The sequence below is a fragment of the Engystomops pustulosus genome, chromosome 1, assembly GCF_040894005.1.
Source record: "Engystomops pustulosus chromosome 1, aEngPut4.maternal, whole genome shotgun sequence".
In the NCBI taxonomy this organism is placed as follows: domain Eukaryota; kingdom Metazoa; phylum Chordata; class Amphibia; order Anura; family Leptodactylidae; genus Engystomops; species Engystomops pustulosus.
Genome location: NC_092411.1, coordinates 164,753,991 through 164,781,554, shown reverse-complemented (window position 1 = coordinate 164,781,554; position 27,564 = coordinate 164,753,991). Strand labels below are relative to the sequence as shown.

Here is a 27,564-nt window from a genome sequence, read left to right as displayed (position 1 = left end):
TGCACTCCTCCTCCTCATTTTCCTCCTTCTTCTCCTCTTTGTACACTATAGCAGAGGAAACTGGCTATTTTTTGCCAGGGCCAACTGGCTCTAGCTATAGTACTCTATGTATTTAATTTTTCTGGAGGGCCACCTACCCGGTCCTCTGTTTTAAACAATGTTTGAAAGTGCCACATACAGGCACTCAATCTATTTAATTTTTCTGGAGGACCACCTACCTGCTCCTTTGGTTTGAAAACTTTTTTGGACTGCCACATACAGGCACTATCCAAATTAAATTGTCTCCATAGCAGCCTCCACACGTCATCTTTATAGCTGCCTCCACACGTTGTATCCATTGCTACCTCCACACATCATCTCCACAGCTGCCTCCCAAAGTCGTCCATATAGCTACCTCCATAGATTGTCCCCTTAGCAAACGAGCTGTGTCAGGCAGAATTTTGGGTTGTGTTCATGGCTTCCACATCAAACTTGTTAACTTTGTCGCCACCCTGCTGTGTTATCCACAAAATATACTGGCAAACTTTTATCATTTACCGATATTATACAGTACTATAAGAACAGTACTACACTTGATCTTATACAAAAGGTTCTTAGAAGTGCTGTTTGTAGCCCCCGCCTGCTTTGAAAATTATAATTTTTTCAAAGTAAACGCTTCTGGCCTTCAGGCACATTTTGGGTAGGAAGGAGCCGAGAGACAGGGGCTTGGACAGGAGAAAGCTCGCCTGGCAGCGGACCGCCAGCTCCATTCCAAGAATCTACTAACATAGTTTGAACTGCAGCACCTTTAATCTACTACTACTTTACTGCCTCCATACATCGTCCCCTTATCAAACAAGCTGTGTCAGGCAGAATTTTCGGGTGTTTCACCAGATACATAATGGAACTCAGCCCATCTGTCACTTCCATGCTGGAGACCTTAAGTTGCAATCATAGCAGTGCAATATGGATGCCCCATACTGTCACTCTTAATCATGGAAGTCGTCTCCATGACTGCCTCCACATGTCGTCCCCTTATCAAACGAGCTGTGTCAGGCTCATTTTTCGAGTGTTTCACCAGATACGTTATGGAACTTGGTCACTATGTTGCCACCATGCTGTGTTATCGACTAAATATGCCGTCAACCTTTTGTTCACATAGGAAATCATTTCAGCGCTTCTTGCACACCTTCTTTGGAGCCCCATACTGTCGCTCTTAATCATGGCACCATTTCCGATAAAACTATTAAAAATAGAACTGCTATGCTATTCCATTATTCCTAGATGAAATATTCAAACGACCCCACCTGCTTTGAAAATTATAATTTTTTCAAAGTAAACGCTTCTGGCCCCCAGGCCCATTTTGGGTGGGGAGGAGCCGAGAGACAGGGGCTTGGACAGGCGAAAGCTCGCCTGGCAGCGGACCGCCGGCTTCATCCCAAGATTAGGCAGCCTCAGAGGCATCCATGCATACTGCCCCTGCTGTTTCCTGTCCATTTCGTCTCCACGATCCTCCACAACATCCACCAATGTCTCCATGCGCAACTTTCAACTCTCTATACCCCAGACGCTGGAGCGCGAGAGGATATACAGCACATCAACCCCTTATCAAACGAGCTGTGTAAAGCAGAATTTTCAGGTGTTTCACCAGATACATAATGGAACTTGGCACATCTGTCGCCACCATGCTGGAGACCTGAAGTTTTAATCATAGCAGCGCAATATGGGTGCCCAATACTGTCACTCTTAATCATGGAAGTCGTCTCCATGACTGCCTCCACATGTCGTCCCCTTATCAAACGAGCTGTGTCAGGCTCATTTTTCGAGTGTTTCACCAGATACGTTATGGAACTTGGTCACTATGTCGCCACCATGCTGTGTTATCGACTAAATATGCCGTCAACCTTTTGTTCACATAGGAAATCATTTCAGCGCTTCTTGCTCACCTTCTTTGGTTCCTCTCTGCTGCCTTAACCAGGCAAAATACTGATACATACAGTGCTACACGTTATCCTCGCCAAAAGGAATTTTTTAAATTGGTTTGAAGCCTGAGTCCATTTGGGGTATGTCGCCATGCCACTCTCTAGCCTGCCGCTGCTGCCGCTTCCTCTGCCTGCCGTCTTCTATAGTGTCACGGTCAATTATTGGATGTTTTAGATGCTATCTAGCCTCATTCGGTCACTCTGTCATCGCCATGCTGTTGCCCATAATTTTGGCATAATGGTGCGATTAAGCAGCCTCAGAGGCATCCATACATGCTGCCCCTGCTGTTTCCTGTCCATTTCCGTGGTGTTTCCATCATTTTTTGAGGTTTCCAGGTGTTTGGCCAAGCTTCCCTGTGCAGACCCTTGGTCCCCTTGAAAAATGCTCGAGTCTCCCATTGACTTCAATGGGGTTCGTTATTCGAGACGAGCACTCGAGCATCGGGAAAAGTTTGTCTCGAATAACGAGCACCCGAGCATTTTAGTGCTCGCTCATCCCTACTTAGTACAAATTTCCACTCTCAATGTTGTAGATACATGCTATTCTTCCACCACAAATTTTTTTTTGCGCCACAATCCGATCACGTGTGCCAAAATCCCGGGGCAATTCGCCGCAAATCGAAAAAAAAATTGGGAAACCCGACGAAAGTGGGCGATTCGGACCGTTAGTAAATGAGCTCCATTATTTTCCATTTAACACCTTGGTAAACGCATTTGCATACTTCCCAGAATTATCTAGTGGATTATCTATGGCTTTAAGTCTCCACATGCCTTTAAGGTGTCAATCACTCCATAACGAGAACACCTACTGTCTGACTATACTCCGAATCACCCTCCTTTTATTATGGGAAAATAGTTTCAATTTGCCAGGACCAGTTATTCAGAGACACTTCAGACCTATATCTCAGGATGAGAATCTGCTGGAGAAAAATCTCCTTTCTCGGATGTGATGTGTGTCCAAATCATTGTATAGTACAAGCTGCTCAGTGAACCACTCAGACCCTCATGTGTTTGAGCATTCCAATTTATTTAGGTAGCAGAGAGAGTTTTTATAGGTTCTTGGGACAAAGAAACTTACAGAGCATGCGTAACATTCCTCTGCCTTCAACAGGATGTATCAGTGTAAAATGATCTGTGTGCACAGGGAATGGTACTAAGCATAGGGTTGTAAAGATACATAGTGTGATAACACATCATAAAATGGATTCTATTCCCTCACAAATCCAGGTTCTTTTGTTTCTCCCACCAGAGGGCGCTGTATGGGTGACTAAATACAAATCCTGTACTGGATATACAGTATAGGATGGGTAAAACATCTGTCCACCATTTTGGGGGGAATATACAAAGGATAGACTTATAAATGACATTGGGGTAGAGGAGGAGAAAGGAAGATCTCCCCTGAAGACTGGGGCAACTAGGAGGATTGCCACACAGAAGACATCATATGGTTAAGGTAAACCTACCTGATAGATCAAATCCTGTCATTTCTAATTGCTTATTTTCCTAAAATATACTGTGATAGAAACAATGAACTCAAGATGGCGCCGCTATTGTGGACCGCACCTCAACGTTTTGAAGCCAAGGAATGCGGACTTGACGTCAATGTGCGACAGCAGGGAAGTTCTCCAATCAAGAGACTACATGAGCTGGGAACTCAGCTCATGTTTTGATTTGTATTCTCCTCCCACTTTTGCTTCTTTCCTATGTAGACTGATAGAACAAATAAAGCTTGCACAGTGCTGATCTGTCCCGGGCAATGGCATGAGCATGTCTTGTATCAGTGGTAGTCTGATTCATTTCCTTGCTACCGTGCACACATGCAATAATTTAATAATTAGAAACACAGCCAACGCACACTAAAAGAGGATATCTTAAATCCTACCCTGATATTTTATTTCCCTGTTAATCTGATTCTGTTTCACTGTTAATATGATCCTGTTTCCCTGTTAACCTGCTAATCTGTTACCACTTTCATCTATCTCCCAGTTAATCAGTTCCCCTGTTAATCTCCATCTTCCCTGTTCCCCTTCATTCTCTGGCTCCATCTGAGCAACTTCCCATTGTCCCTAGCCACCCTATTAAGCCAGCTAAGTGGATTATGATCTGTGATCACCGTAAAGTTACGCCCATACAGATATGCCTGCAGTTTTTGCAGAGCCCACACAATTGCCAGACACTCTTTTTCAATTGTGGCATATGCAACCTCCCGGGGCAACAGTTTCCTACTTAGGTAAAGTATTGGGTGCTCTTCTCCTTTCGGGTTTACCTGACTAAGGACTGCACCTAGTCCGTATGTGCTGGCGTCAGTTTGTACTAAAAATCTGCGGGTGAAATCTGGGGCCTGGAGAACAGGTGAACTGGCCAATACATCTTTTAAGGCTGAAAATGATTCTTCACACTGATTGGTCCATGCAACAATTTGGGGAAGTTTTTTCTTGGTTAAGTCTGTCAAGAGTTTAGCCAGCGCACTGTAGTTTGGCACAAATTTCCTATAATAGCTGGCTGTCCCTAGGAAAGACATGACTTGTTTCTTAGTTCTAGGGGTGGGCCATGTGGTTATGGCATCTACTTTCCCCTGTTCAGGGCGTAGGACCCCACCTCCGACACAGTGTCTCAGATATTGCACTTCTGACATTGCTATCTGACGTTTCTCCGGTTTGACAGTCAAACCTGCCCTTTTGAGTCTTTCCATCACCTGTGTCAGATGTTGCAGGTGTTCCCCCCATGAGTTGCTGAAAATGGCTATGTCATCAAGGTATGCAACTGCAAAGCTATCCAGTCCCTCCAGGAGTTGGTTGACCAACCTTTGGAAGGTGGCAGGGGCATTTTTCATACCAAATGGCATGACCAAAAATTCGTACAGCCCAAAGGGAGTTATGAAGGCAGACCTTTCCTGAGCGTCCTTTGTCATAGGGATTTGCCAGTACCCTACCCTACATAATGGTAAGGTAGGAAGCACTAGCCAGGTGATCTAATAACTCATCTATTCTTGGCATGGGGTAAGCATAAAATGTGGTAATTAAGTTTAGCTTTCTGTAATCCACACAGAACCGTGTGGTTCTGTCCTTCTTTGGCACAAGGACTACAGGGGAGGCCCATGCACTCTGAGATTTTTGTATTACGCCTAGGGCCAACATCTCTTCTATTTGATCCTTAATATTAGATTTGACCTCAGTTGAAACCCGATAAGCAGATTGCCTTATGGGCAGGTGATTGCCAGTGTCCAACCTGTGAACAGCTAAATGAGTTCTCCCAGGCTTCTGGGTAAAGGTATCTGTGAAGGCATTGAGTACCTCCCTGAGCTCACACTTCTGAGTATGGGAGAGGTGGGGGTTGAATTGTGCAGTGTCAAGGGACCATTTGCTTTGTGGCTCAGACACAAGGTCTAATAGAGGATCCCCCACCCCCTCATCTGGCAAACTACAAACAGGCATTACACAAGCTCCCTTGTCATGATGTGCTTTTAACATGTTAACATGAAAAACCTTTTGGCGTTTATTTGCCTCATCGAGGGCCACAACATAGTTAACATCATTTAATCGTTTGCATATAGTATAGGGGCCCTCCCATGCAGCCTGTAGTTTGTTTTGCAACATGGGAACCAGCACCCAGACCTTCTGACCTTCTTCATATATTCTCTGTCTGGCATTTCGGTCATACCACAGTTTCTGACTGGTCTGGGTTATGGACATATTCTCATGCACTAAGTTACTCAGGGTCTGCATCTTTTCCCTAAGTCTCAGTACATATTCTACCACAGAGACTCCTTGCATCCCTACGTTACCCTTCCAAGTGTCCTTAATCAGATCAAGAGGCCCCCTTACTCTTCTCCCATAAATAAGCTCAAATGGGGAGAAACCGGTGGATGCTTATTATCATAGTATATAAGGCTTGAAAAAGACGCAAGTCCATCAAGTCCAACCTTTAAGAATTAAATAAATGTTTTATCCCCATAACCTGTGATATTTTTGCTCTTCAGAAAGGCATCCAGGCCTCTCTTGAACATGTACATAGAGTCCGCCATAACAACCTCCTGCGGCAGAGAGTTCCATAGTCTCACTGCTCTTACAGTAAAGAACCTTTGTCTATGTTGATGGTAAAATCGCCTCTCCTCTAGGCGTAGAGGATGCCCCCTTGTCCTGGTCACAGGCCTAGGTATAAAAAGATCTTTGGAGAGATCCTTGTACTGTCCGTTCAGGTATTTGTACATTGTAATGAGGTCTCCACTCAGTCGTCTTTTTTCTAAACTGAATAATCCCAAATTTTGTAATCTGTCATTGTATTCTAATCCCCCCATTCCCCTAATAATCCTGGTTGCTCTCCTCTGCACCCGTTCCAGCTCTACTATATCCTTTTTATACACTGGTGCCCAAAACTGTACACAATATTCCATGTGTGGTCTGACCAGCGATTTGTATAAGGGCAAAACTATGTCTTTATCATGAGAATCTATTCCTCTCTTGATACATCCCATAATTTTATTTGCTTTGGCAGCAGCTGCCTGGCTCTGGTCACTAAAATTAAGTTTACCATCAACCAATACCCCCAAGTCCTTTTCAGCTCCAGTTTTACCAAGTAATTGACCGTTTAGAACATAATTATACTTTTTGTTTCCATGGCCCAAGTGCATAACTTTACATTTATCTACATTAAATCTCATCAACCATTTCTCTGCCCACTCCTCAAGCTTCCACAAATCCCTCTGTAATGCTAAACTATCGACCTCAGTATTTATTACTTTACACAGCTTAGTATCATCTGCAAATATTGAAACTTGACTGTGTAAACCCACTACAAGGTCATTAATAAAAATATTAAAAAGAAGTGGCCCCAATACTGACCACTCCACTAGTAACCTCAACCCAATCTGAGAATGTGCCATTAATGACGACCCTCTGTTTTCTATCACTAAGCCAATTACTTACCCAAATACACAGATTTTCTCCTATTCCCAGCAGTCTCATTTTAAATACCAACCTTTTATGTGGCACGGTGTCAAATGCCTTTGAAAAGTCCAGATATACAACATCCACAGCGTCCCCCAGATGCAGTCTTGAACTTACCTCCTCGTAGAAACCAATCAGATTAGTCTGACAGGACCGATCTCTCATAAACCCATGCTGACGCTGGGTTATAAGGTTGTGCACAGTGAGATACTCCAGGATAGCATCTCTAACAAACCCCTCAAATATTTTCCCCACCACAAAAGTTAGACTCACGGGTCTGTAGTTTCCAGGATCGCTATTTGATCCTTTTTTGTATATTGGTACCACATTTGCTATGCGCCAGTCCTGTGGAACATAACCAGTCCTCAGTGAATCTTCAAATATTAAAAGTAAGGGTCTGTCTATCACGGTACATAGTTCATGCAGAACCCGGGGGTGTATGCCATCTGGCCCCGGTGATTTATCTATCTTAGTGGTTCCAAGGCGACGCCGTACCTCTTCCTGGGTTAAACTGTTGACATTCCAAAAAGAATTTACATTATTCCTGATTGTGTCTTCCACCAGGGGATTTTCCTGGGTAAAGATGGGGGTCCTGGGATTTTCCTGCTTGAGAAGGCGCCCTTTCCTCATCTCCTTCCACCATGACCCCCATGTTATTTCTAAGGGAAAATAGTTTCTTATCATTTATATACTTGAAAAATAATTTGGGATTATTTTTGCTCTCTCTGGCAATTTTTCTCTCAGTCTCTATTTTTGCAGCCTATTTTTTAATCCTGTAATGCCTCATCGCTACCTTCACATTTTAGCACCTTAAACGCCTTATCTTTCTCGCTTATTGCTTTCCTTACAAGACTAGTTAGCCACATTGGCTGTTTCTTGTTCCTCTTATGCTTTTTCCCATAAGGTATGTGTTTCTCACAGGACTTTTTCAGAATATATAAGAAAAATTCCCATTTTTTTGGGGGGGCTTTTGTCTTTGAGAACATTATCCCAGTCTATGCCTTTAAGGTCTTCCCTTAGTTGCTGAAAATTTGACCTCCTGAAGTTTAGAGTGTTGGTTGCCCCTTCCCTAACGTTCTTAGTAAACCGTAGTATAAAATCAATGATATTATGATCACTATTCCCCAGGTTCCCCCCAACCTGTAGTTTTGATACCCTATCAGGTCTGTTGGTTAGGATAAGGTCCAGCAGTGCCTCCCCTCTTGTTGGCTCCAGGACTAGCTGTGACAGGTAATTGTCTTTTGTTGTTGACAAGAACCTGCTACCTTTGAAGGACCTGCATGTTTCTGCTCCCCAGTCAATATCTGGGTAATTGAAGTCCCCCATGATAAGTACTTCACCTTGCTTTGAAGCCGCATCCATTTCACTTATCAGCATTTCCTCTGTTGCCTCCATTATATTTGGAGCCTTATAACAAACCCCTAGTAATATTTTATTATTCTTTATCCCTCCCCTTATCTCCACCCATAGGGACTCCACATTTGCATTTGCGTTACTGATGTCATCTCGCAAGACAGGCTTGAGGCAAGAATTCACATATAAACAAACCCCTCCCCCTTTTTTATTTATACGATTTTTTCTAAAAAGACTATAACCATCTATAGCAACAGCCCAGTCATAGCTACTGTCCAGCCATGTCTCGCTGATACCCACTATATCATATTTCCGCTCCAACATCAAGAGTTCCTGTTCCTCCATTTTGTTTGTGAGGCTTCTGGCATTTGTGTACATGCACTTCATATGGTTTTCCCTGTCCGTATTCCTTTTGTTCTTATTCCCCAATCTTATTCCAGCCCGCCTTCCTCCCCCATGGTCTATGACTCTTCCCAGCTTTCTATCTGCACTGTCTTTTGCCCTGCACAAGTGTAGTTGCCCTCCCCCAGGTCTCTAGTTTAAACACTCCTCCAACTTTCTAGCCATTTTTCCCCCAAAACAGCTGCACCCTCCCCATTGAGGTGCAGCCCATCCCTACTGTAGAGCCTGTAGCCGACAGAAAAGTCAGCCCAGTTCTCCATGAACCCAAAACCCTCCTTCCTACACCAACTTTTGAGCCACTTATTTACCTCCCTGATCTCCCGCTGCCTTTCTGGTGTGGCATGTGGTACAGGCAGTATTTCGGAGAAAACTACCTTTGAGGTCCTTGCCCTGAGCTTATGGCCTAAATCCCTGAAATAATTTTTAAGGTCCTTCCACCTACCTGTTACTTTGTAATTAGAGCCAATGTGGACCATGACTGCTGGTTCCCCACCAGCCCCTCCCAGTAATCTGTCAACCCGATCCACAACACACTGTTCGGTATGCACGGTCTTTGTGACAGATTGCCCTGTGTGTTCCCCTAATAATTGAATCTCCCACTACCAGCACCTGTCTGACCTTGCCTGTGCTCCCATTACCCTTCTTACTGGAGCAGACAGTCCCCTGGTTGCTAGAGGCCACGTCTTGCTGCAGCATTGCTACCCAGAGCTGATATCCCCCTCATCCGCCAGCCTGGCAAACTTATTGGGGTGCACCAGATCAGGACTAGACTCCCTACAACTCTTCCCTCTACCCGCCTTCTCCATGTTACCCAACTAGCTGCCCCCTCACTCTGCACCTCCATACTTCCCTCCCCACACCCATCTTCCCCAGAGAGTTTGTGCTCCAGGAGCAGCAAACTTCGCTCCATATTGTCAATTGCCCGCAGCCTTGAAACTTGCTCATTTAGATCCAGAATCTGGGCTTCCAGATGAGCAATTTTCACACATCCCACACAGCAGTATTCCCCCTCAAACGGCTGTCCAAGGAAAGCATACATGGCACAGGATGTACACTGTGTAGCAATGCCACTTATGGAGTCCATTGTTCTAATGGGAATTACAATAGAAATATGCACGGAAAGAAGGAAAGAAGAATTTACAGTCAAAGTAACACAAAATACAGCAGTTACCTGCTAAAGTCCCTCAAACTTAAGTCCCTTAAACCTAAGTCACACTTAGGACTCTGCACACACTTCGGATCAATGCACACTCGCCACCAAGCTCACACACTCACTTTTCTGTTGCTTTTTTATAGGTAATGTGCCACAAAACTCTGCAGAGCTCACTGCAACAAGATCTGGCTGCTTGTGGTACTTCCCGGTAAGCAAACAAGAGATGGGGAAGGTACCGCTCCCAGTCTCTCCCTACAGTCTCAATGAGCATTTTAAGCATTTGTTTCAGGGTCCCATTAAAGCGTTCACACAAACCATTAGTCTGAGGGTGATAGGGGGTGGCTACCAAATGTTCTTCCTGCATTTTCTTACAGAGGCTTTGCATTAAATTAGACATGAACTGTGTACCTTGATCAGTCAACATTTCCCTGGGAAATCCAACACGAGAGAAAACAGTCAATAATGCATCTGCTACCTTATCTGCACGTATGGAAGACAGGGCTACCGCTTCTGGGTATCTAGTGGCATAGTCAACTACTAATAAATTTATTTCCTGAGCTGCTAGGTATTTTAAGGGGTCCAATGATAATTACAGCCACCCGCTGGAAAGGCTCATCAATTACTGGTAGAGGAATCAGTGGAGCCTTATGAATATACCCAGTTTTTCCCACCCTTTGGCAAACTGTGCAAGACCGACAGTAATTAGCAATGTCAGTGCCCATCTTGGGCCAATAAAAATTGTGCGTCAAGCGAGCTTTGGTTTTTTGTATCCCTAGGTGCCCAGCTAGAGGGATTTCATGGGCAACCTTCAGTAATCTTTCTATGAACTTATAGGGAACAACTAGGTTAGTAGGAACATATTGAGATACCATTCTGCCAAGGTCAGTGCCTAATAACACATTAGTTGGAATAGTGTTGGATACGTCCACAGTCCTCAAACCCCTTCCAGCCCCCCAGTCTAGATACACATGGGCCATTGGTACAGCAGGGCTAGCTCCCCCAACCCCTATTACAGACAATGTTTTTCCTGGAATAATGTCATTTGAGTCCACCATTTCTGGACGTACAAGGGTCACTTCTGCTCCAGTGTCTCTTAATCCAACGGTGACCCTATTGCCCACGGTAACAGACTGAAGATTATCATTGTTTTTCCCCACTGTCCCAGCCACAAATAAAACAGAGGGTGATGATCCAGACAGTGTTCTGGGAGTATGCAACACTAAGATGTCCCACTTGGTTACAGGTAAAACATTTGCGATTGTCAATAACAGTTTTAGTCCCTGGAGCACCAGAAAAAGGTCGCCCTGGTGGTTGATTTGCAGAAGAAGGGGAATTCCCCACTGGCTTACCTCCATTCCAGCTGTTTGTAATATCCTTTCTGGGTTCTGGCATCCTGTTGGCAGTATAGGTGTCCGCAATCTGCGCAGCTTCATCCGTAGTTTTAGGCTCCCTGTCACAAACAAACTGTCGTACATCCACAGGACAAATGTGCAGAAATTGATCTTTTATCATGAGATCCTCCAGGTCCTCACGGCTGTTGACAGAAATTCCTCGGGTCCACTGTAGAAAGGTAGTCCGTAAGTTGCCTACTGTATCAGTTGGTCCTCGCTTTACGCTCCGGAATTTCTTGCGGTACACCTCCGGAGTTAAGTTGTACTTTTTAATCAAAGCTGCTTTTATAGCATCATAGTCCTCATCAAACTCAAGAGGAAGGTCAGCAAATACTTCCAGGGCTTTACCTCTTAGCCCTGGGCTTAAATACTGTGCCCACTGCTCACGGGGCAGATGGTATTGTCTGCAGGTCTTCTTAAAAGACCGCAGAAAAATGTCCAAGTCCCCATTCTTGTCCAGTACTGGAAAACGTTCTTGACGAGGTCTTTTGGGGTCTACATCTTGGGATTGGGGTTGCAGAGAATTGACACCCCTTTCAATACGCGCCATTTCCAGCCTGAATTCTCTATCAGCCTGGCGCTCACGCTCTGCGGCTGCTCTCTCCTCTCTCTCTGCGGCTGCTCTCTCCTTCTCTCGCTCTGCGGCTGCTTGATTAAACTGAAGGATAAGCTGCAGACGCAGGCTAGGATCACAGTCACCTAGCTGCTGTAGGGCCATTTGTAGAGACACATCCATGCCTTCCTGAGGGCTCCTGCTGTGGGTAGCCTCAGGGGAAACTCTTCCAGGATTAATGTCCATATCTTGGCTCCCTTGAGCCGTGCCAGATCCTTGCTCTGCATCTTGCTCCATCAAAGCACAAACCAGCAGCTCTTTGGACTTGTCAGCCGGGTCGATACCTCTCTGCTCACAGAGGTGGACTAGAGCCTCCTTGCTCTATCTCTTGTAGATGGTTGCCATCCCTGACTGCAACCTTTGCCAAATAAAAGATAGAAAAGAAAAACGGGGAAGGGGAACTGTTTGCACGTGTGTCTTAGAACAGCACTGATTTGGTCCGTGTAAAACTAGGGTACTCCTTGCAAGGATTCCACTAGTCCTTAAGTGCAGGGGTCAGTTACTTAATCCCAACACTTAATGCTCTGACAAAAATGAATTTATCCCACCGCTGCCAACCAATTTTGTCACGGCAGGGACGCCACCGCCACGTCACGTGACTTGGGGTGCAACTGTACGGGTTAGCCTACTGTACGCTCACCTTTCACTCAGGACACAAATTGAGCATAAATCACACCTCATAGAGCTCCAGCACCAGACCCGCTGCCACCACTTCACCAGGCTATGAGTTCGCAGAGCATACAGGGACCAAAATTAAAGTGAAAATCTTTAATTACAAAAAGTTGATCAGTGCATAAAAAAGATATTAAAAATAAAAGAATTACAAATGACACACAACACGGCAAAACAGTTATAAAATAAAAAGGGAGAAAAATAACAGAAACTTACAACTTAAAGTGAATCCTGATTCCCTGGAGGTGGGAGAAATAAAGAACACACTCAGCTTGTCAAGCAGCCCCCAAAATGTGAACACCAATTCTTGGATTTCATATTGTTTTATATCTTTTCAGTTTGGTCAGATTTCAGAACCTCCCATTCATTAATTAGTCCAGAGGGTCATTCAGGATTGGGCAAAGTTTTAATGAGGGGGTAGAGTCCAGGAATATTTAAACAGTTCTTTGTTTCCAAATCCCTAAATGCAGGGGTGGGGGTAGGTGCAGAGGAGAGGTGACCAAATGGCTTTTGAGGTCACCAGAGAAAATTCTGCAGGTCAGAGTTTATCAGGTTGTAAGGATCTCCAGGATGTTGTAAAAGAGGCCTGGACGCTTCAATGGATGCCACATATTTCAACAAAGTTTGTAATATCCCAATAGTTCAACAAATCTTACACATTCAAGAATAATATTTCCTTGACAGTTAGGTGTAAGGATTATTATTATTATTGTTTGTGTTTGTTTGAATGCATATTTGTGGGGTGGTCCTGTGGGAATGGTGGGTACTGTGTTTTAGCATTGTATACTTTAAGTGCGTTAATAAAGATTCTTGGCATCAACACCTGTACAACACAGGGCAACTAGAAACAGAAGAGACATAGGGGGTCATTTACTAAGGGCCTGAATCACGTTTTTATGGCGGGTTACCCGAATGTCTCCGTTTTGCGACGATTTTCCCTGAATTGCCCCAGGTTTGTGGTGCACGCGATCGGATTGTGGCGCATCGGCACCAGTGTGCACGTGACGGAAATTGGGGGGCGTGGCCAAACGAAAACCCGACGGATTCGTGAAAAACCTTTCAAAAAAAGTGTCGCTGGACACGCGCTTACCTGCACCCAGCAACGGATCGTGAAATCCGGCGGACCTTGGCGAACTTAAGAACAGCAGCGACACCTGGTGGACGTCGGAGGAACTACCTTAGTGAATCGCCGGAAGACCCGAATCCACCGCAGAGAGCGCGCCGCTGGATCGCGAATGGACCGGGTATAAAGCATAATAACTGATAGTACTACAGGATCCTATTATACAAATAAGAAGATTACCATAGTCACAGTGGCGGGATCGAAGAGTGAGTGCCTTTGGTTTTTCATCCTTGATTTTGATGGTAGATTTCTTTTAAATGCATAGGGCTATAAATATCTGCTGTAGATCAGTGACTTTTTGACAATGGAATTGCATTTTGTGCAAGAGCTGAAGAATACTGCTGACAGACTAATTAACCCTTTATGTATCTGTACATTACATGTCGGTACCCGCTGTATGGAAAGGGCTTACATACAAGGTGGGTGTCTGCTGCATGTGGACACTGCTATATTGGATTTGATCGCTGTTCCATGTGAAATCATCGGGGGAGGCAATTGGTTACTATGACAGCCTTGGGTCATAAAACCCTTTCCATAGCCAATTAGTCTTTGCTGAATATTGCAAAGGTGTTTTGCGGTGTTTTCCCACCGATCACCGCCGGCAAAGTTCCCTGCGGCTTCAAAAAGATGGCGACGCATTGGCGCCATCTTGCTGCGAATTGCCGCTCCCCGTGACGTCATCAGGGAGCGGCAATCCATTGCCATGACAGCCTCGGGTCTTTCAAAGCCTCGGAAGTCTTGTTTTAACCCATTCATTACAATGGGCTATCAGCACATCGTAAAGAATGAGGAGGAAAATACCCATATACTGCCATACATAGGATTGATCAGACAACAGAGGGTTAAAGTACCCTAGGGAGTCTGAAAAATAGTAAAAGTTAAAAAAAAAATAATAATAAAACAACCTAAAAATTCAAATCACCCCCCTTTCCCTAGAACTGATATGAAAATAACAGTAAAATTCATTAACAAATAAGGTATCGCCGCGTCCGAAAATGCCAGATATATCAAAATCTAATAATGTTTTTTCACTGTGTTTTACCCCGTAATGGAAAATAGCGCCCCAAGTCGAAAATGTCACTTTTTTGCCATTTTGAAAAAAAAAATCTATAAATAGAGATCAAAAGGTCGCACAGTCCTAAAAATTATAGCAATGAAAACACCATCAAAAGTTGGAAAAAAGGACACCACCCACAGCTCCGAACACCAAAGTATGAAAAGGTTATTGGCACCAGAAGATGGCAAAATGAAGAAAAAAAATTTGTACGGGAGGTTTTAATTTTTGTAAAAATATGAAAACATAAAACCTATACAAATTTGGTATCCCCATGATTGTGCCGACCCAAAGAATAAAGTAGACGTGTCATCTGTGGTGCACAACGTAAGCCGTAAAATTCATGCCCACAAGAAAACGTCTTCTTTCACCATTTTCATTGCATTTGGAATTTTTTTCCCGCTTCCCTGTACACGGCATGGAATATTAAATACCGTCACTATGAAGTTTGTTACACAAAAAATAAGCCATCACAGAGCTCTTTTTGTAGAAAAATTTAAAAGTTGTAGATTTTTGAAGGTGGTGAGTGAAAAAACTAAAAAGGACCAAGTCGTTAAGGGGTTAACCAGCCCCCCAGTATATAGCTTACCAGACCCTCCAGTATATAGCCTGCCAGCCCTTGAAGTATATAGCCAGCCAGTTCCCCTACTATATATAGCCTTCCAGCCCCTGATCTCCCCCCCCGCCCAGAATATAGCCTGCTAGCTGGGGCAGTATATAGCGAGCGTCCCAAAATGTCCGATCTATCAAAATACAATAATGTTTTTCCCGGCTTTAATCCAGTAACAGAAAATAGCGTACAAATGGGAAAGTTACACTTTGCCATTTTGAAATTATTAAAAATGTAATAAAAAGTCATCAAAAGTCTGTAAAACCCTTAAAATGACATCTTTGAAAGTTTCACCATCCACTGCTCTGCACACTTAAGTATGAAAAAGTGATTAACGTCAGAAGATGGCAAAAAAAAGAATATTTTTTTTGTAGAGGAGGTTTTAATTTTTGCAAATGTATGAAAACAATATAAAACCTATATAAGTTTGATATCCCTGTAATCGTACCTACCCTAAGAATAGGGTAAACATGTCATTTGGACATACTGTAGTATGACAGTATATGGTACAATCAGACAACCTAGGGTTAAAGTACCTTAGGGGGTCTGAAAAATAGTAAAGAAAAAAAAATACTAAAAATTCAAATTACTGTATATACTCGAGTATAAGCCAACCCAAGTATAAGCCAAGTTAGCTCATTTTAATCCTAAAAAACTGGGAAAACCTAATGACTCAAGTATAAGCCTAGGGTTGGAAATCCATTGGACACTTCCTCCAGCCAGTATATGGCTGACCAGCCCATATCCCCCAGTATATAGCCTGCCAGCCCCTGCCCCCCAGTATATAACCTGCCAGACCCTACCCCTCACGTATATAGCTAACTAGCTCCCCAGTATTTGGTCTGCCAGCCCCCCTAGTATATAGCTTACCAGACCCTGCAGTATATAGCCAGCCCCCATAGTATATAGCCTGCCAGCACCTGCAATATATAGCTAGCCAGCCTCCCCCAGTATATAGCCTGCCAGACCCTGCCCAACCAATATATAGCCTGCAATCCATTGCAGTATATAGCCAGCCAGTTCCCCTAGTATATAGCCTGTCAGCCCCTGAAGTATATAACCAGCATCCCAAAATGTCAGATCTATCAAAATACAATAATGTTTTTTCCTGACGTTTAATCCTTTAACGGAAAATAGTGTGGAAATGCAAAAATGACACTTTTTTTGCCTTTTGTAAATATATTAAAAAATTTAATAAAAAAATGGAAATGCAAAAAAAAAAGGTCCAGTTCATTAAAAGGGCAGCATGGTGGCTGAGTGAGTAGCACTTCTGCCTTGCAGCACTGGGGTCCTGGGTTTGAATCCCACCCAGGTCAACATCTGCAAAGAGTTTGTATGTTCACTCTGTGTTTGCGTGGGTTTCCTCCAGGTACTCCGGTTTCCTCCCACACGCCAAAACATACTGTTAGGTTGTTTAGATTGTGAGCCCCATGGGGACAGGTACCAATTTGACATGCTTTGTGCAGCGCTGCATAATCTGTGTGCGCTATATAAATAAAGAATTATTATTATTTAAAGGGGTTAAAAACCAAAAGCCACATTGATAAATCTGCTGTGAGCTACAGAGACCATCTTAGAGATGTTGCAAAAGGCATCAGCATAAGTAATTAATCTTTATCATTCACGCACAGTTGTATGAATTATGGAAATATTTCTTTTACAGTATTACATAAAATATTATTATATTATAAATAACATACCTATATCATCTATAGGATCTGCTTCTTTCACAGAAATACCCATTGTATATCCCCTGAAACACATAAAAAAATTGAGAGTCATTAATAAATAAATAGGGCAATAATATTGTTTGGTAAATATTAATTGGCATTTTTTTATGTCTTATTTTATTATAGGTGTTGAGGATCCTGGCATATTGTAGATATATCAATAATAGAAACAGCATGCATGATTAACATGTCCACGACGATCTGAACAGACAAAAGAAAACAGTACTAGGTACTTCCGTACAGCCAAAAGTCTGAATGTACATTGCATTTTGAAAATTATTATTATTAATACATGAAAAGAAAAGCTCAGTGAAAGAAAACAGCTGCGCTTCTAGATTGCTTTTTACATATTTGTACTACTGATAATGGAAGGTTGTTGTATCTGAGAGGTATTAGTTGACAAATTGTGGGATATTTGGTCCATAATTGATGCCTCTCATTACTTGGACCATCAAAGGTCCAAGTATCAATGATACTTATTATTACCCAGATACTGACTGGGGGCAGAAACCTGCAGGTCCTTCAAAGGCAGCAGGTTCTTGTCAACAACAAAAGACAGTTACCTGTCGCAACTAGTCCTGGAGCCAACAAGAAGGGGGGCACTGCTGAACCTTATCCTAACCAACAGACCTGATAGGGTATCAAAACTACAGGTTGGGGGAACCTGGGTAATAGGGATCATAATATCATTGATTTTGTATTATGCTTTACTAAGAGCATTAGGAAAGGGGCAACCAACACTCTAAACTTCAGGAGGGCAAATTTTCAGCAACTAAGGGAAGACCTTAAAGGCATAGACTGGGATAATGTTCTCAAAGACAAAAGTCCCCCCAAAAAATGGACTTTTTCTCATATATTCTGAAAAAGTCCTGTGAGAAACACATACCTTATGGGAAAAAGCATAAGAGGAACAAGAAAAAGCCAATGTGGCTAACTAGTCTTGTAAGGAAACCAATAAGCGAGAAAGATAAGGCGTTTAAGGTGCTAAAAAGTGAAGGTAGCGATGAGGCATTACAGGATTATAGAGAGAAAAATAAATGAAGTATCAGCAACAAATTACAAAGTGTCCAGAGCACCAGTTTAAGGTACACCCAATTATAGTTGCAAATAAAATACACAGAATGTTTTTCAATTAAATACAGTTTTATTAAAATATTAATGTACTAGAGATCCAACATCCCACCTACCAATCGTATATGCATATATCAAAATAATATATATGTCAAACTAATACACCTAAGAAAATCACTAGCAATATGCATGTGAGTATGACTATTTACACTGGTTGGTAAAAGAGGTGTAGTAGTCCCTGAAACAATTGTGTAATTGTGCAGTGTTCACACTGTTGAGGTATTTCAGAAAAGTCTTAATCATGAAATGATTTAAAAGTCAAAAATATATCAAAGTCAAAATCTTCTTTTCTTTTTTGCTTTCTCATATGTACTGTCTCAATTTAGACACAATAGTTGGATAGGGCATAATACACATTTGTGGTCACTTCAGTTGAATAAGATTGTGATATCCAGTGGTGTTCACTGAGTGTTTGTGAGAAATGTAGGATCATATAGTACTCGCACACCGTTAAGTTTTCAGTCTACTTGCAAGCGTGTCTATTCTTCGGCATCTAGTCAGATTTACTGCTCAGGTGTGAAGCCGATGTGTGTTAAATAATCCGGAGCTCCGTAACTGCTGGTTCCTTTCAATGATATTGCTACTCCAAGGGCGTGCTCCACTCCTACCTGGCCAGGTGTAGTAATTTCCTTTGTAAAAATGGTGCAAGGAGAGTCTTAGGCTGGTGCCACACGTAGCGCTTTGTCTGTGCTTGCAAACGCAAACACAGACAAAGTCGCGCCCACCAGGCGCCGTTCATAACACGAAGCTAGCGCACAGGGGGAGGTCCTCGGCCCAAACGCACATGCGTTTCCCTGGAAATGCATGCGATCGGCTTAGGACCTCCCCCTGTGCGCTAGCAACGCGTTTTGAACGGACGCCTAGCGGTATGTGTGACCGCGGCCTTAACCTTGGTAGGATTTACAAAACACACTTTTTCTTTGGTATCGCTGCATATATGTCTTCTGTGAAGACACAGTGGAGTTTCAGTATCAAGATGTAATAAGATTCAGTCGCAGTCAAGTTCACTCGCCAAGCTAGACGCGTTTCAGAGGTTCTTCCTCCTTTCTCAATAGCTGGTGCTCAATGACTGCTTTTTATACTTTCTTTCAACAGGAAGAAAAACCTGGATGTTGGATAAAACTGAAGACCTGTATGGGATTTCTTTTATTCTTTCTTTAGTGTATTTGTGGCCTTTCAACATGTCCTTTGTATTTCTTTATTTGTGCACAATACTGTTCTTATTTATGTCTCCTAAATGTTGACCACACAGATATATGGAATAAAAATATAAATATAAAAATATAGGACAACATCAAATAAAGACAGGGAATGTCTCCAAGTACAAAACCTGGGCAAAGTTAGACGGATAAAGATGAAACACATACAGTCATGGCGATAATCGTAAGTATAAAGTTCAAAATGGGATGTAATTTATAGATATCATTTGTTGAGAAATCATTTTTTAAGAAAAACAAATGATAAACAGATGATAAACAAATGAATGATAAACAAATGATAAACAAATGAATGCTAAACAGATGATAAACAAGTGATAAACAAATGAGAAAAAAATGAATGGTAGATGATAAACAAATGATAAACAAATGAATGATATACAAATGATAAACAAACGATGAAGGGAGTTGGGTAGAGTGGGGGTCCGTGTGCTGGAATACAGCCTGACGTGTACCCCCAGCCAGCCGAAACCCCCCAAAGTTTATAAAAAACATAGTTCCCCCCTGCCAATCTTTGGGTACCGTATGTAGTGCACAAAATTTGAGTTTTTGGGTCTGCTGTGTTATTTCCGATAAAGCAGAGAGAGAGATAGTGGTTGGTAAAACCTGTTTTGATGTTCCTAATATGTTCTTTCCTTCGTTCTTTAAGAGATCTATATGTTCGCCCTAAATATTGTTAGTGACATGGACACTCTAATAAATATATAGAACATTCATTTAGGCCAAAACTGATGGTTTCATAATAAATTAAATGATGAAACGCTCTGCAACATTTGATGCCCAATTTCTCCCGAGTGTACTGATCTTCCATATGTGGTGGTAAACTGCTTTGTGGGCGCACGGCCGGGCATAGAATGAATGGAGGTGCCATTTCACAGTAGATTTGTATTGTCATATTGTACAAGCTATAAAATTTAATTTTTTTGGTAATGCGAACATATGAGGGATTATTATTTGCGGGATGAGATACAATGTAAAGATAATTATTTTGGGGGGTCCTAAGCTTATTTGTGAGATTTTATTAACTCTTTCAAGGGGGACACAAACAAAATCATCATTTTTTATTTTGGATTTTTAGCACTTTTTTTTCCCCTGCTCACCGTAACGTAAAAATAATATTTCATCTTTATTCTCTGGTTCACTATGATTGCGGTGATACCTCATTTATATAGTTTTTTATATCTTATTTTACTGAGCAAAACCAATATTGGAGGAAATCACATTTTTTTTACTATTGACAACTTTTCAGAGCCATAACTTCTGTATTTTTCTGTTGTCAGATCTGGTTGAGGGCTTATTTTTTGCGTAAAGAGTTGTTATTTTCAGTTGTATCATATTAGGGAACGTAACTTTTTTTTAATCACGTTTTAGAACATTTTTTGTGATGGTGTTCACCGAGCAGGTTCAATATTGATTTATATTTGATTGATTTTATACAGATTAGTACGAACATGTTGATACCAAATATGTAATTTTTTTGTGTTTTATATACTTTATTTGCATTTTATGTGTAACTGGGAAGATTACAATTATAAAATGACTTAATCTTTTTTTTTTTTTTACTTTTACACATTTTCCACCTTTTGGCTTGAACAAACGTTCATTCGATCGCTTGTTCAAGCCTTTACACTGCAATACACTTGTATTGCAGTGTACAGTATAAGTAACTGAGCATGCTGAGCATGCTAAGTTACATATTTCCAGGTTCTGCCAGGAGGCGGAACCCGGCGGGGACAGAAGCTGGCAGCCTCGGGTCACTCGCCGTAACCCGGGGCAGCATCCGGAGGCATCGGATCCCCTGGAAAGGCGTTGCGTCAGAAGAAGTACCCTCAATGATCGACGTAGATTTCCGATAGGGCGGTCATTAGGGGTTTAAAAGGAACTAGCAGTTACGGAGCTCCGGATTATTTAACACACATCGGCTTCACACCTGTGCAGTAGATCTGACCAGACGCCGCAGAAGACACACGCTTGCAAATAGATTGAAAACTGAACAGTGTGTGAGAAATGTAGGATCATATAATGCTCACAAACACTCAGCAAACACCACTGAATATCACAATCTTGCTTTCTTAACAATTTACAAGCCAGATAAGAGACTGTTAATATGTGTGTCATGCTTCATCCAACTAAGACAACAAAGTGATGATAAACGTGCACTATGTCTTATCCAACTAAAGTAACCACAAATGTTTATTACGCTCTATCCAACTATTGTGTCTAAATTGAGAAAGTATATATAAGAAAGCAATAAAGAAAAGAAGATTTTGACTAGAGATGAGCGAGCGGTGCTCGTTATTCGAGACGAACTTTTCCCGATGCTCGAGTGCTCGTCTCGAATAACGAACCCCATTGAAGTCAATGGGAGGATCGAGCATTTTTCAAGGGGACCAAGAGTCTGCACAGGGAATCTTGGCCAAACACCTTGAAACCTCAGAAAATTATGGAAACACCACGGAAATGGACAGGGAACAGCAGGGGCAGCATGCATGGATGCCACTGAGGCTGCTTAATCGCACCATTATGCCAAAATTATGGGCAACAGCATGGCGATGACAGAGTGACTGAACGAGGCTAGATAGCATCTAAAACATCCAATAATTGACCCTGACACTATATAAGACGGCATGCAGAGGCAGCGGCAGCAGTGGCAGGCTAGAGAGTGGCATGGCGACATACCCCAAATGGACTCAGGCTTCAAACCAATGGGTGGCAGAGAGGAACCAAAGGAGGTGAGCAAGAAGCGCTGAAATGATTTCCTATGTGAACAAAAGGTTGACGGTATATTTAGTCGATAACACAGCATGGCAGCGACATAGTGACCAAGTTCCATAACGTATCTGGTGAAACACCCGAAAAATGAGCCTGACACAGCTTGTTTGCTAAGGGGATGATGTGCTGTATATCCTCTCGCGCTCCAGCGTCCGGGGTATAGACAGTTGAAAGTTGCGCATGGAGACATTGGTGGACGCTGTGGAGGATCGTGGAAGTGAAATGGACAGGAAACAGCAGGGGCAGTATGCTTGGATGCCTCTGAGGCTGCCTAATCTTGGGATGGAGCTGGTGGTCCGCTGCCAGGCGAGCTTTCGCCTGTCCAAGCCCCTGTCTCTCGGATAGTGCCTGTATGTGGCAGTCCAAAAAAGTTTTCAAACCAGAGGAGCAGGTAGGTGGTCCTCCAGAAAAATTAAACATATTGATTGCCTGTATGTGGCACTCCCAAAAATTGTTTAAAACAGAGGACCGGGTAGGTGGCCCTCTAGAAAAATTAAATACATAGAGTACTATAGCTAGAGTCAGTTGGCCCTGGCAAAAAATAGCCAGTTTCCTCTGCTTTAGTGTACAAAGAGGAGGAGAAGGAGGAAAATGAGGAGGAGGGGATTCTTTCAAGTTGAGCTTCTTTCACCTGGTGGAGAATGGAAATCCTGAGAAATCCAGGCTTTATTCATCTTGATAAGCGTCAGCCTGTCAGCGCTGTACGCTTATCGGTGATGATGCCACCAGCTGCACTGAAAACCCGCTCAGACAACATGCTAGCCGCAGGGCAGGCGAAAACCTCCAAGGCGTACAGCGCCAGTTCGTGCCACATGTCCAGCTTTGAAACCCAGTAGTTGTAGGGAGCTGTGTGATCATTTAGGACGATGGTATGGTCAGCTACGTACTCCCTCACCATCTTTCTGTAAAGATCAGCCCTACTCTGCCGAGACAGGGGACAGGTGACAGTGTCTTGCTGGGGTGACATAAAACTGGCAAAGGCCTTGTAAAGCGTACCCCTGCCAGTGTTGGACAAGCTGCCTGCTCGCCTACTCTCCCTCTCTACTTGTCCCGCAGAAGTACGCCCTCTGCCGCTAGCGCTGTCAAAAGGGAAATACTGTTTCCCAGGGCCTCCTGGTATTCATGCATTCTCACACTCCTTTCCTCTCCAGGGATGAGAGTGGAAAGATTTTGCTTGTACCGTGGGTCCAGGAGAGTGAATACCCAGTAATCGGTGCTGGAATAAATTCTTTGAATGCGAGGGTCACGGGATAGGCAGCCTAGCATGAAATCTGCCATATGTGCCAGAGTTCCAACGCGCAAGAATTCACTCCCCTCACTGGCCTGACTGTCCATTTCCTCCTCCTCCAACTCCTCATCTTCTGCCCATACACGCTGAACAGTGAAGGACTGAGCAATGCCCCCCTCTTCTGTCTCGCCAAAATTCTCCTCCTCTTCCTCCTCATCCTCCTCCACCTCCTCTGATATGCGCTGAGAAACAGACCTGACGAGCGCAAAGCTTCTGACTTCATGCTGACCAGAGAGTTTTTCAACAGGCCAAGCAGCGGGATGGTGAGGCTGATAATAGCGGCATCGCCACTGACCATCTGTGTTGACTCCTCAAAGTTACTCAGCACCTGACAGATATCAGACATCCACGTCCACTCCTCATTGTAGACTTGAGGAAGCTGACTGACCTGACTACCAGTTCTGGTGGAAGTTGACATCTGGCAGTCTACAATCGCTCTGTGCTGCTGGTAAACTCTGGATAACATGGATAATGTTGAATTCCACCTCGTTGGCACGTCACACAACAGTCGGTGAGCGGGCAGTTGGAGGCGGCGCTGCGCTGCGCTGCCCTGAGAGTGGCAGCATCTGTGCTGGACTTCCTGAAATGCACACAGATGCGGCGCACCTTCGTGAGCAAATCAGACAGATTTGGGTATGTCTTGAGGAACCGCTGAACTATGAGATTTAACACATGGGCCAGGCATGGCACATGTGTCAGTCTGCCGAGTTGAAGAGCCACCACCAGGTTACGGCCGTTGTCACACACAACCATGCCTGGCTACAGGTTCAGCGGTGCCAGCCACAGATCAGTCTGCGCTGTGATGCCCTGTAATAGCTCTTGGGCGGTGTGCCTTTTATCGCCTAGGCTCAGCAGTTTGAGCACAGCCTGCTGTCACTTAGCGACGGCACTGCTGCTGTGCCTAGAGCTACCGACTGATGGCGCCATGCCCAGGGATGGTAATTCGGAAGAGGAGGTGGAGGAGGGGTGGGAAGAGGAGGAGGCATAGTAGGCCTGAGAGACGTGGACTGAGGTAGGCCCTGCAATCCTCGGCGTCGGCAGCATATGACCAGCCCCAGGGTCAGACTCGGTCCCAGCCTCCACCAAGTTTACCCAATGTGCCGTCAGCGATATATAGTGGCCCTGCCCGGCAGCACTCGTCCACGTGTCCATTGTCAGGTGGACCTTGTCAGAAACGGCGTTGGTCAGGGCACGGATGATGTTGTCTGAAACGTGCTGGTGCAGGGCTGGGACGGCACATATGGAAAAGAAGTGGCGGCTGGGGACAGAATACCAAGGGGTGGCCATGAGGTTGCGAAAGGCCTCGGTCTCTACCAGCCTATAGGGCAGCGTCTCCAGGCTAAGTAGTTTGGAGATGTGGACGTTGAGGGCTTGGGCGTGTGGGTTGCACTGTACTTCCTCTTGCGCTCCAGCGTCTGGGGTATGGAGAGTTGAACGCTGCACATGGAGACATTGGTGGATGCTGTGGGGAATCGTGGATGCGAAGGTGTGGTTTTCGCACGGGAGGAGTTTGGGCCGGGGTCCTGGGCAGGGGGCTGACTAGCAGAGGCAGTAGGTGACACAGGGGAAGGAGCAGTGGTGTGCCCGGCCGGAGGTGAACGGCCTTGGTTCCATTGAGTGGGGTGATTAGCATTCATATGCCTGCGCATACTGGTGGTGGTTAAGCTGGTAGTGGTGGAACCCCTGCTGAACCTGGTGTGGCACAGGTTGCACACCACAGGCCGTCGGTCATCCGGTGTTTCTTTAAAAAACCTCCAGACATTCAAAAATCTAGCCCTCGCCACGGGATCTTCACTACATGAAACATTTGGCGCTGATGCACCAGCTCTGGCCCTGCCTCTCCGTCTGGCCCCACCACTGCCTCTTCCAACCTGTTCTGGTATAGGACTCGCCTCCGTCTCAGAATCACTGTGTTCACCCGGCCTATCAACCCAGCTTGGGTCTGTCACCTCATCATCCTTCGATCCCTCAGTCTGCTCCCCCCTCGGACTTCCTGCCCTGACAACAACTTCACCACTGTCTGACAACCGTGTCTCCTTATCGTCCGACACCTCTTTACACACTTCTTCCACTACGTCAACAATGTCATCATCCCCCACAGACCGGTGGAAAACCTTGGCATCGGAAAAGAGCTCAGCAGCAACCGGACAAGTGGTTTGTGACTCTGTGAAGGGGCCAGAAAACAGTCTCTCAGAGTATGCCGGTTCAAATGCAAAATTTTCCTGGGAGGAGGCAGACTGGGGGGAAGGAGGCTGAGGTGGAGGAGCTGGAGGAGTGCTGATTTCGGTGACATGGGTGGACTGCGTGGAAGACTGACTGGTGGACAAATGGCTAGAAGCATTGTCCGCAATCCACGACATCACCTGTTCGCACTGTTCTGGCCTCAACAGTGCTCTACCATGAGTCCCAGTAACTTGAGACATGAACCTAGGGAGTGTAGCTCTGCGGCGTCCCCCTGCTCCCTCATCAGCAGGTGGTGTCTCACCCCTCCCAGGACCACGGCCTCTGACCCCTGCAGTAGTTGGACGTCCACGCCCTCGTCTTCTACCCCTAGCCCTCGGGTTTAACATTTTCAAAATTAAAGTGTAAACTGTAAATTTTTTTTGTGTTTTTTTTTGTGTTTTTGTTTTTTAACAAAACGATGCTATCCTATTGCTATGGCTAGTCTCTAGCCTACACTGACAGCACACAACTGGATTTTGTGCTGTGCCTGATGACTAAGTTATAAAAAAAAAAGAAAAGTAAAAAAAAAAAAGAAAAAGCAGACTGTGCCTAATTCAATCAAACCCCTAATAAATTGTCCCACTTAGGTGTTTGAGATGGATATGTGTGTCACTAAGAGCTAAACAGAACGTTCGCAAGACTCCCTGAAAATTCATCACAATATGGTACTAGCTGCACTACTAGTGCCAGCAAGGCCAGCCACAAGCAATTCAACCAAAAATAAAATATACAACTCTATTGTAGCCCTAAGAAGGCCTGTTGGGTTCTTGTATGGCTAGTTTCTAGCCTACACTGACAGCACACAACTGGATTTTGTGCTTTGGCTGTAATGACTTTTAGTTTTGAAAAAAAAATTAAAGTAGGTGTTTGAGATGGATATGTGTGTCACTAAGAGCTAAATATAACATTCACAGGTCTCCCTCCAAATTTGTCACAATATGGTACTAGCTACACTACTAGTACCATCTGGGTTTTGCAGCCAGATCTTGTAGTGAGCTCTGCGGATTTTTGTGGCAAATAACCTTTAAAAAAAAGCATCAGAAAAGCGAGTGTGGGAGCTTGGTGGCGAGTGTGCATTGATCCGAAGTGTGCGCAGTGTCCTAAGTGTGACTTACTAAGTGTGACTTACGTTTAAGGGACTTAAGTTTGAGGGACTCTAGCAGGTAACTGCTGTATTTTGTGTTACTTTGACTGTAATTTCTTCTTTCTGTGTGTGAAAATTGCTCATATGGAAGCCCAGAATCTGGATCTAAATGAACAAGTTTCAAGGCTGCAGGCAATTGACAATATGGAGCGAAGTTTGCTGCTCCTGGAGCACAAACTCTCTGGAGAAGATGGGTGTGGGGAGGGAAGTATGGAGGTGCAGAGTGAGGGGGCAGCTAGTTGGGTAACATGTAGAAGGCAGGGTAGAGGGAAGAGTTGCAGGGAGTCTAGTCCTGATCTGGTGCACCCCAATAAGTTTGCCAGGCTGGCGGATGAGGGGGATATCAGCTCTGGGGTAGCAATGCTGCAGCAAGACGTGGCCTTTAGCAACCAGGGGACTGTCTGCTCCAGTAAGAAGGGTAATGGGAGCACAGGCAAGGTCAGACAGGTGCTGGTAGTGGGAGATTCAATTATTAGGGGAACACACAGGGCAATTTGTCACAAAGACCGTGCATACCGAACAGTGTGTTGTTTGCCGGGTGCTCTGGTTCGGCATGTTGCGGATTGGGTTGACAGATTACTGGGAGGGGCTGGTGAGGAACCAGCGGTCATGGTCCACATTGGCACTTATGACAAAGTAAGAGGTAGGTGGAAGGTCCTTAAAAATTATTTCAGGGATTTAGGCCATAAGCTCAGGGCAAGGACCTTTTCTACGAAATACTGCCTGTACCACGTGCCACACCAGAAAGGCAGCGGGAGATCAGGGAGGTAAATAAGTGGCT

The 27,564-nt window shown here is 44.1% G+C and overlaps 1 protein-coding gene across 1 annotated transcript in view; it reads right to left on the bottom strand.

Annotated features, from left to right (window-relative positions):
* The window catches only part of LOC140066215 (phospholipid-transporting ATPase IK-like), a 1,118,040-nt gene that overhangs the window by 1,030,085 nt on the left and 60,391 nt on the right, over nt 1–27,564 (bottom strand). The window contains exon 2 of the mRNA XM_072113746.1: nt 16,979–17,031. Within this exon, the coding sequence (XP_071969847.1) occupies nt 16,979–17,021 (43 nt within the window). The 5' untranslated portion in view covers nt 17,022–17,031. The remainder of the gene's footprint in view (nt 1–16,978; nt 17,032–27,564) is intronic.